Source organism: Chiloscyllium plagiosum, chromosome 1 (assembly GCF_004010195.1).
Source record: "Chiloscyllium plagiosum isolate BGI_BamShark_2017 chromosome 1, ASM401019v2, whole genome shotgun sequence".
NCBI lineage: Eukaryota > Metazoa > Chordata > Chondrichthyes > Orectolobiformes > Hemiscylliidae > Chiloscyllium > Chiloscyllium plagiosum.
In genome coordinates, this window is record NC_057710.1 from 110,714,792 (window position 1) to 110,725,658 (window position 10,867).

Genomic DNA, 10,867 nt, shown 5'->3' on the forward strand with positions numbered 1-10,867 from the left:
GATGTGGAAGGCTCCTTTAGGGCCTTGGATAGAGGTGAGGGAGGAGGTGTGGGCGCAGGTTTTACAGTTCCTGCGATGGCAAGGGAAGGTGCCAGGATGGGAGGGTGGGTTGTAGAGGGGCATGCACCTGACCAGGTAGTCACGGAGGGAATGGTCTTTGCAGAAGGCGGAAAGGGGTGGGGAGGGAAATATACCCCTGGTGGTGGGGTCTTTTTGGAGGTGGTGGAAATGTCGGAAATTTGGTTTATGCGAAGGTTGGTAGGATGGAAGGTGAGCACCAGGGTCGATGCGAAGGTTGGTAGGATGGAAGGTGAGCACCAGGGTCGTTCTGCCCTTGTTATGGTTGGAGGGGTGGGGTCTGAGGGCGGAGGTGCGGGATGTGGACGAGATGCATTGGAGGACATCTTTAACCATGTGGGAATGGAAATTGCAGTCTCTAAAGAAGGAGGCCATCTGGTGTGTTCTGTGGTGGAACTGGTCCTCCTGGGAGTAAATACGGTGGAGGCAGAGGAATTGGGAATACGGGATGGCATTTTTGCAAGAGATAGGGTGGGAAGAGGTGTAATCCAGGTAGCTGTGGGAGTCGGTGGGTTTGTAAAAAATGTCAGTGTCAAGTCGATCATCATTAATAGAGATAGAGAGGTCCAGGAAGGGTAGGGAGGTATCAGAGATGGTCCAGGTAAATTTAAGGTCAGGGTGGAATGTGTTGGTGAAGTTGATGAATTGCTCAACCTCCTCGCGGGAGCACGAGGTGGCGCCAATGCAGTCATCAATGTAGCGGAGGAAGAGGTGGGGAATGGTGCCAGTGTAATTACGGAAGATCAACTGTTCTATGTAGCCAACAAAGAGACAGGCCTAGCTGGGGCCCATACGTGTGCCCATGGCTACCCCTTTGGTCTGGAGGAAGTGGGAGGATTCGAAGAAGAAATTGTTAAGGGTGAGGATCAGTTTGGCCAAACGAATGAGAGTGTCGGTGGAAGGGTACTGTTGGGGACGTCTGGAGAGGAAGAAACGGAGGGGTTGGAGGCCCTGGTCATGGCGGATGGAGATGTAGAGGGATTGGATATTCATGGTGAAGATGAGGCGTTGGGGGCCGGGTAAACGGAAGTCTTGGAGGAGGTGGAGGGCATGGGTGGTGTCTTGAACGTATGTGGGGTGTTCCTGGACTAGGGGGGGATAGGACAGTGTCGAGGTAGGTAGAGATGAGTTCAGTAGGGCAGGAGCATGCTGAGACAATGGGTCGGCCGGGTGGTCAGGCTTGTGGATCTTGGGAAGGAGGTAGAACCGGGCAGTGCGGGGTTCCCGGACTATGAGGTTGGAAGCTGTGGGTGGGAGATCTCCTGAGGTGATGAGGTTCTGTATGGTCTTGGAGATGATGTTTTGGTGATGGGGGGTGGGGTCATGGCCGAGGGGGCAGTAGGAAGAGGTGTCCTCGAGTTGGTGTTTGGCTTCAGCTGTCCACTCAGATTACTTGAAAAAATATAGGATTATATCTTAAAAGTAATTTTTTGAAAAAAAAGCATTATGTTGCTTGTTATACTGATTTTCTATTTCTACTTGAGATCTTCCATGATGTCCCTCAGAAAGTCCAAGATTTTGCTACTTTAAAACAATCAGGATGTTTACTCCGAAAAAAAACAGAAGAACAGTAGATGCTGGAAACCAGAAATAAAAAAAAACAAAAATTGCTGGAAAAACTCAGCAGATCTGGCAGCATCCATGGATAGAAACCAGAATTGAAATTGTTCTGAAGAAGGGACATTGGACCCGAAACCTTAACACTGATTTCTCTCCACAGATGCTGCCGGTCCTGCTGAGTTTTCCCAGCAACGTCTGCAGCTTACTTTGCAGCCACTAGTCAACCTTCTGTGGTGTTGCACAAGGAGACAAGACCAAGTGGCAAAGAGGAATGGATAATAATGGAGAGAGAGAACCAGACATCACCAGATGATGTGAGAACTGGGTTGGAGGCAAAAGGAATTCAAGAACAAGATTAGAGCCAGGTTAGACAATGGAGATTAGGATGGAGAACTAGAATAAGATGAAATATTGAACGAGAAGATGACGAACAAGTAACTGGATCAAGTTGCTGTGTTGACAAATTGAAAGGGTCTTAGGCATCAGCAATGTTTTTAAGATCTAGGCCTCAGCCAATAAAATTATATATAAATTGAATAATGATGAATGCTTTTTAAGGACATATTTTAAAAAAGATTGGAATAATTAAGAAACTGATTGATAAGTGCAGGATGAAAGCTGACTTCTGCCCCTACTGTTCAACAGGGTGAGGGAAGTGTGGTAGGTGACTGAGCAAATTGAGGGCCTGGTAGTGATCAGCATTGCTCCAGTGATCCTGATGAGGTTCTCTTACAAGCTGACAGGTAAATAAACTGAACAACAAATTAACCAGTGAATAAACAAAATTAACAGCTAAGCAGCCAGTCAATCAATCATCAAATATGGCCCATACAGCATCCCTAGTAGCTTTCTAATAATTGCTGGGGAGCAAGAGACACAGCAACAGTGACCAATAGTGCTGCTAAATCAATTGAGCTCGAAAACAGAATGGACCCCACGAGAGTCAACAGAAACCGGAGCAGGACATGAATGAAAAGTTGCATTTTTGAAGGGAATATAATGTAAGATAACCTTTACTTAGCTTGTTATACTGACACCCTCTGGTGGACTTTAAGCACTGCATACAAACTGACAAAGATTTTAGATAGAATTGATTGACAGGCACATAATGTTAGGTGGTACAGTGCATTTGCAGACCACTTACCATGTAACATCATGAAAATATTGAAATTGCTTAGCCTTAACATTTAGTAAACAGATTGAACATTTCTTAAACTTTGAATTTCTCTGTCATTTCAGGATTTTGTTATGGGCCTTTCTGTTTTACTTCGTGGAACAATACAGGACAAACTTAAATGGGCTTTCAATTTATACGACATAAATAAGGATGGATATGTAACAAAGGAGGTATAATACACAAAGCACTTTCTTCACTGATGAATTTTTGAGTTGGAAAAGAGCTTCTTTGGAACACCGACGGTAACATATAATGAATTGGAGACCCCCTTCTGTTTATATGTGTGGAGATACTTCTCATTATTTTGACTCACTGCCTTGTTTTTATTTAACTCAGTGTTTACAGGGAAACAATAAAAATTTTACATTTAATTTACTATTTAATACTTTCTAATATTCACGAATAAATCTTGTATCCCCAGGAAAGTACACAATGAATAAACAGGTAGCACTTGAACCCTCTATACAGACAGGAATATAGCTTTCATGCAAATCACAATGGACAATATTGTCATTAACCCTAAATTAAAGAGATTTGTACCATTTTGATTTATTAGCCTGGTACTTTACTTGTTAAACTTTAACTTTTTGTAACTTACTGCATAATTTTGTAAATGCGTAATATTGCCCTGTCCCATATTTATATGGCAGAGTATCTTTATAGTGTGTATCTGCAATGACCTCAAATTGGAACGAAAGCTAAACATAGATATTTTCCAAACATGGATTGGAAATTACACTTGAAATAATGAAGCTTTACAGCTAAATCCTAATTGATGTGTAATCAACTTGCCAAGAAAATGTTCCGCTTAAGTCTGGTGTTTGCGTCAGAGTTTCTATAAACAGCAGATAAAATAATAAGTTTAAGTCTTGATGCCATACTCTTGTTACTGCTCAATTAGCAGATGGATATGGCTATTTCAGGTCAGTCTGATATCTATCAATCTACCTTGCCCTGCTCCTTGTGGTGATACCTACCTCTTTATCCCTCTCTGCTCATCAGGCAGCCATATACAATAGTGGATGTGGCAGAGTTACTTACAGGCTTTCAGAACAAACAGCAGAAGGCCACCCCAGATTCAGTAGTGTATCATCAGTAGACCCTCTCCCTCCCTATGTTCATTTTAACAACTTACCACTGCTGTCCCACAGGCTTATTTTATGTTTCTTCTAACGATGTCTAAATTTAGTAAATATCATAAGGCTATATGATGAAGCAGAAGTGGCCATTCAGCCATTGAGTCTGATCAGCTATTCAATGAGATCATGGCTGATTTGATAATCCTTGACTCTACTTTCCTGCTTTCTCCCAATAACCTTGATTCTATTACTAATTAATAATCTGCCTATCTCAGCCTTGAATGTACTTAGTACCTCAGCCGATACAGTCCTCTGCAGTAAAGATTTTTACAGCTTGACTATGCTCTGAAAGAAGAAATTCCTTCTTATTTCTGTTTTAAATGAGAAACACTTTATGCTGAGATTGTGCCTTCTGATCTTAGAATCTCCCTTAAAGGGAAACAACTCCATTAACAATCTTACATGTTTCAAAGAGATCACCTCTCATTGTTCTATATTCCAACAAATATGGGCCCAATCAACTCAAATTCTCCTCATATATGACAGTCCCTCTATACCTGGTATCAATCCAGAGAACCTTCTCGGAACTGCCTACAATCCAATATATCATTCCTTAGAAAAGGGCCAATGGGCTGAGGAATGGCAGATGGAGTTTAATTTAGATAAATGCTAGGTGCTGCATTTTGGAAAAGCAAATCAGAGCAGGACTTATACACGTAATGGTAAGGTCCTGGGGAGTGTTAGAGAACAAAGAGACCTTGGAGTGCAGGTTCATAGCTCCTTGAAAGTTGAGTTGCAGGTAGATTGGATAGTGAAGGAGGCTTTCCTTTACTGGTCAGAACATTGAGTATAGAAGTTGGGAGGTCATGTTGCGACTGTACAGGACATTGGTTCAGCCACTTTTGGAATATTGTGTGCAATTCTGGTCTCGTTCCTATCGGAAAGATGTTGTGAAACTTGAAAGGTTCAGAAAAGATTTACAAGGATGTTGCCAGGGTTGGACGATATGAGCTATAGGGAGAGGCTGAATAGGTGGGAGCTGTTTTCCCTGGAGCGTTGGAGGCTGAGGGGTGACCTTTTGGATGTTTATAAAATCACAGGGGCAAGGATAGGATAAGTAGACAAGGTCTTTTCCCTGGGGTGGGGGAGTCCAGAACTAGAGGGTTTAGCGTGATGGGAGCAGCATTAGAAGGGACTTAAGGGGCAACTTTTTCACACAGGGGATGATGCATGCATGGAATGAGCTGCCAGAGGAAGTGGTGGAGTCTGGTACAGTTACAACATTGAAAAGGACTCCCAAATCCTTCTGATCTATTTTCCTTATGCACTTTGAATTCTTCCGCATGGCTTCCTCTGCCAATCTGACCAAATCAGTCTGCGTCAAAATTAAAATCATCCATGATTAATGTACCTTTGTTATATCCTTTCATTAGCCCCTGATTTATTCTCTGTCCCAGCATATGCATACTGTTGGCCTCTCAACTGCTACCAGTATTTTCTTTCCCTTTTTTTTATTTTAATTTCTACCCATATGGATTCTACATCTTCTGATTTATGATTATTTCTTGCTATTGTTCTTATTCCATCCCATACCAACATTACCCCTCCTTCCTGCCTGTCCTTTCAAAAAGTCAGGTATTCCGGAATATTTAGTTTCTAGCTTTGATCTCCTTGTAATCATGTTTGTGTAATGGCTATGAGATTGCACCCATTAACCTGTATTTATGTCATTAATTCAGCTATTTTGTTTCAAATACTTTGTGCTTTCAAATAAAGAGATGTTGTTTTTGCCTTTTTACCATGTTTTTTTCTCTTTTTGACCCTATTTACAAGAGCTTATCTAAGTTTGTACATTCTGTCCTGTTACCACCCTATCGCGATCCAAATGGCTTCCCTGGAATCCTGGCATATGCTCTTGCTTTGTGATGTTACACTTCCCCTCTCCTAAACCCTACCCCCCTCTAATTAGTTTAAAGCCCTCTCTACAGTCCTAGTTTTTTGATTCGCCAACACAGCTCAAGTGAAGCTCATCCCACAAAAACAGTGCCTTTTACCCCAGTACTGGTTCCAATGTCCCACAAACTGAAACCCATTCTACCCCACACCAATCTTTGAACCCACATTTAACTTTGTGACTTTATTCTCTTGTGGCAGTTTGTCTGCTATTCGGGTAGTAATCCAACGGTTATTACCTTGAGGATTCTGTTTCTTAATTTAAGTCCTAACTATTCAAAGTCAGTCAGCAAAGTCTCCTTTCCAGTCTAGCAATGCCATTGGTGCCAACGTAGATAACGACTACTGGATCCCTCCTCTCCCTCTTCAAGTTCTTCTCCAGCCCTGAGGAAATGTCCTTAACCCTGATACCAGGACGTGTCATGCAGCCTTCAGAACTCTTGTTCATGGCTGCAGAGAACAGCATCTATCTCCCTAATTAGACTGTGCCCTACTACAACTACATTCCTATTTCCTCCCCATTTGAAGGCTCCCCATACCAAGGTGCTGTGTGTGTTTACTCATCCTCTCTGCAGTTCCCACCCTCTTCTGCACAATTTGCAAGTAGCTTATAACTGTTGAACAATTGCAGGGACTGAAAATCCTCAGTTGGAACATCTTGGGTCCTCAGAGTTGCCTCAACTGTAGTGACACCCTACTGTCTCTGATCAATACAGCAATAATGAAAAGTGGAATCTCCCCGAACTGTAGTGAGTCAGGAAAGAATGACACCAATTATCTCTTTGCACATGCTGAGTGGTAAATTGAGATCTAAAGAGTGACATGGAAGTAGAATTGCCTTTCTTTCTTTATTTCACTCAATTTCAGGTGTATGTTTAGAGGATGTCTGTGACATTTTCAAAACATCCCACGCGATTTGTCTGGGTTTCTTTTCTTTTCCCTGGACCTGCCAAGAACAAACTCTTGAAATATTTATCTTTGTCATAACAGCGTCTGGCAGTGTTCTGTTCTCTTGCAGCTCATACAAGAAGTGCCAACTGCATTGATGAAGGCATTAATATATATTTGTGGTTTCCTGGTATCATTTTGTTCCAATAAAGTGGAAATGTTAATACACCAGGGAGAATTCTCAATTGATAGCTGATGTCATTTTAATTAGCTTCTATTCATCGACTGTAATTAACTTTGCACCAAAATAAGTTGTAACACATGGTTTTCATAACACTCAGAATATTTTTTTCTCAAATACCAGGAAGATTATGAGTGACTTACATTCTGTAAGCCCCGTTGAAAATGTGTATGTAATGCTTTCAAATAATGGGAACACTTATTTAATTGAGGCAAGTATACAAAATGAAGATTAAATGATAAAAATTTAAAGAAGAAATTTTATCATGCAGTCATCACAGTAAAGCATTTTTTTTAAAACAAGTGCTTACTGAAGCAAGACCTTCCCTTGCAAGAAGTGGGTGTTGCACAGTCAAGTCATTCAGCCCAACATTGTTTATGCTCCTAATGAACCTCTTAGCCTTCTTAAAATTATTTAGAATTTATAATAAAGAAACAGGCCATCCCAATAGGTCTATGCGATTTCACCACACTATTTCATCTACTCCAGCAAAATATCCTTCCATTTCTTCCTCCTCATATACTTCACTAGCTTTGCTTTAACTGTATCTATTCTAGTCACCTCCAGAACGCTTTGTGACAGCAAGTGTACATTCCCATCTCTCACTGGATAAAGATATCTTGTCCTAAAATTCTTATTGAATTTATTAATGATTATTTTATATTTATAATCCAATGTTTTGTATTTGCATGCAAGTAGAATATATTGTCTGCATCTACCCTAGAAAAACTTTATATAACTTTAAAGACTGATATAAAATCTATTGAAATAGTCCCAGCCTATTCACACTTTCTCAGTAGTTATCATCTGATTTCAAGGAAGTTGGTAACAAATGGCTGGAACTATTTTGTATGTTACAGTGGGATAGTGGTAATGTTACAGTGTTGATGTTAATGGACAGAGGCTCAGTCTAATGCCCTGGGGACCTGGGTTCAAATCTCTCCGTAATACATAAACTTAATTAATGCATATGGAATTATAAAAGCTAGCCATTAATGATGAAGCTATGATTGTTGTAAAAACTGGATCACTAGCATCCTTTAGGAAAGGAAATCTGGCATATTTACTAGTTCTGGCCTACGTGTTGCTCCAGGCCCCAGTGATGTATTTAACAATTAAACTCCCTCTGAAATGGTGAGCCAGCCCTCATTTCAACAGCAATGAGAGATGGGCAACAAATGCTCATCTTGTCAGTGACGACCACTATGATAGAATTTGCAAATAGACACTTCTCACAAATTGCTTGGAGCTGTATTTCAGAAGAATTGGTGCTGGGATCTCATATTCTGCCACTTGCTTAAACTATTTGAATTTGGAAAGAGAAGTACAAAATTTGTAGTTAAAACCATTGATGATTTCAGTGAATCAGATGGGTTTTTATTACAATTGTTGATAATGTTATGATCATCAATACTCAATGCCTTTAGATCTCCCTCCAGCTATATACTTCGCAAATTCTACTGACTGCTCTCTGGTGGAAGCAGCTTTCTGAGAAAAAAGACAGCTCACTTTTTCTTAAAGTACTTACCTTTAGCCCTAATAATGAATTCAAATATGAATCTGGATTTCTAATGGCAAATCTTAAACATTTAAGAATTACTTCAATCACATCTGGATTCTTACTGAAACGCCACTCTCATACATGACTACCTTAGTCACCTCTGATTTCTTATGGTGAAGCGCCAAGCCTATGACAATTACCATCAACTGCAAGGTCCCTGGAAAGTGATAACTTTCTAGAAAGTTCCGTAATATTAACTTCTAACTTTCACTCAAGGCAAGAGCCCCTTAGGAAATGTTCTGAAATAACTGCTAACCCCTGGCAAGTGCGAAGACACCTAGATGGTGTACTAGTGTTGTATCCATTAGCAAACATTTTTTGCAACATTGAGGAGGCTTGGCCTTGGCAATGTCAGATAGTTGTGAAGTTCTTGCAATCTCTCTGGACGAGAGTGGGGACTGCAGGGAAGATGGGCAAACTGACTGCTTCACTTTGGTGTAGGAAGCCATTCAAGTAGGGAAGGAAATAGGAATGGTATTATGTTAGAGAATTAGGGGGATCGATAATTTTCTCTGCAGCCAGAAGTAGGAGTCTTGCAGGTTGTGAGGCCTGCCCAGTATCAGGTTTAAGGGCATCTCCTCAAACACATTGACTTGGATCCCATTTACCACCCCTTGAGAAAAATAACAGGAAATTACATCACCATAGGAAATAACATTACCAACCCAAGAAAAGCTAAACACATAAATAGCAAGCAGGCTATGCCACCAGTGCTTCATCCAGAGGCTCACTGATGATGTTACCTAGTATAGTAACAAAACGTCTGAAAACAAACTACCTAGCTCAGTGAGCAAACCTACATCCAGAACCTCAACCTGAGCTACAAGTCTTCTCAAAACTCACTTGAAGAAATGTCAACTAAATTACTTCTTAAATCCCAATACTACATAGAAATTAAACTTTCTATCACTAAACTTAAGTAAAATGCAATTTGAAAGCTTGTTGTTTATAAGTGTATTAATGTGATGAAGTTGAACAGAGGAACAGATATAGAATCAACTGGGTGAAAGTGAGAACTGCAGATCTGGAAATGATAGTTGAGAGTGTGGTACTGGAAAATTACAGGAGGTCAGGTCGCATTCGAGGAGCAGGAGAATCAATGTTTTGGGCAAAAGCCCTTCATCAGGCATGTCATACCTCAGATCACAATGGTTTCCTTCAGTTATGTGGTGTCCTGCAATTGACTGGTTTCATCAGGAAGGTCTGTGGCTGCACCTCTATACAACTATGAACGTTCCTCCTTGTGCAGATGTTAGTACGTTAGCTGTTCCCTGTTAAAAGTAAGTGGCAGCAAAGGCTAGAAAAAAACAGCAATTTCTCAAACGACCTCTCCTTCATCCAACTCCAGGCTGTAAAGACTTTGCTTCTCTTGCAGCAGGTTCCCTATTAGTACTGACATTCCAGCAGGATCCAATTCTGCATTCGCAATGAATCCCAACCCTAGAGGAGAGTCCAGGGTCGACAGACCCATCAGGAAGAAAAGGCACACCAAGGTTTCTGGAAAGGGGAGATGAGCAAGTTGAAGCCAGAAAAGCCATTGAGTAATATTTGTACAAGATATCACTGGTCGTATCACTGGACTGTTAATCCAGGGATCCAGGTAATGTTCTGGGGATTCAGGTTCAAATCCTGCCACAGGTACTGTGGAATTTGAATTCAATATATATCTGGAATTAAAAGTCTAGTGATGATCATCAATCCATTGTTATTATTGGAAAAACCCAACTGGTTCACTGATATCTTTTAGGGAAGGTAACTTCCACTCTCTCCTGGTCTGGCCTACATGTGATTCCAGACCCACAGCAATGTGGTTTACTCTTAACTGCCCTCTGGGTAATAAATGCTAGCCTAGCCAGTGACACCATCGTCTTGTGAATGAATAAAATAAAAATGTGAAATGGATGATTTTGCACATATTGGCTTTACCTAACCAAATATTTTCGAATCATTATGGTTTGCAGGAGATGTTGGACATAATGAAATCTATTTATGACATGATGGGAAAATACACTTATCCTATTCTCAGAGAGGAAACACCCAGACAACATGTTGAGATTTTTTTCCAGGTTTGTGATGTACAATTTTATAGTAAACACAAACAAAATGCATAACTAAGAAAAATAAGAAAAATGCAACCGTTAGCTTTTATTCTTAGTTGTTCAGTTTTAATCATTATTATAAATGTATTTTACTAAAATAAAAATCATACCTGCTATTAGACATGTGTGCACTGGATATATTGCTAAAAATGGACATTAGCAAGAGACTGACTTTTAATGTCAGGGCTATGAACAAAGACTAGAGAAGTTTTGAAAAGGCACCACAGAGAG

The 10,867-nt window shown here is 40.5% G+C and overlaps 1 protein-coding gene across 1 annotated transcript in view; it reads left to right on the top strand.

The window, feature by feature from the left end:
• Positions 1-10,648, top strand: part of LOC122555010 (Kv channel-interacting protein 4-like) — a 356,040-nt gene extending 345,392 nt beyond the window's left edge. The window contains exons 5-6 of the mRNA XM_043700589.1: positions 2,878-2,985; positions 10,499-10,648. Of these exons, the coding sequence (XP_043556524.1) occupies positions 2,878-2,985; positions 10,499-10,648 (258 nt within the window). The remainder of the gene's footprint in view (positions 1-2,877; positions 2,986-10,498) is intronic.
• The last annotated feature ends 219 nt before the right edge of the window (positions 10,649-10,867 follow it).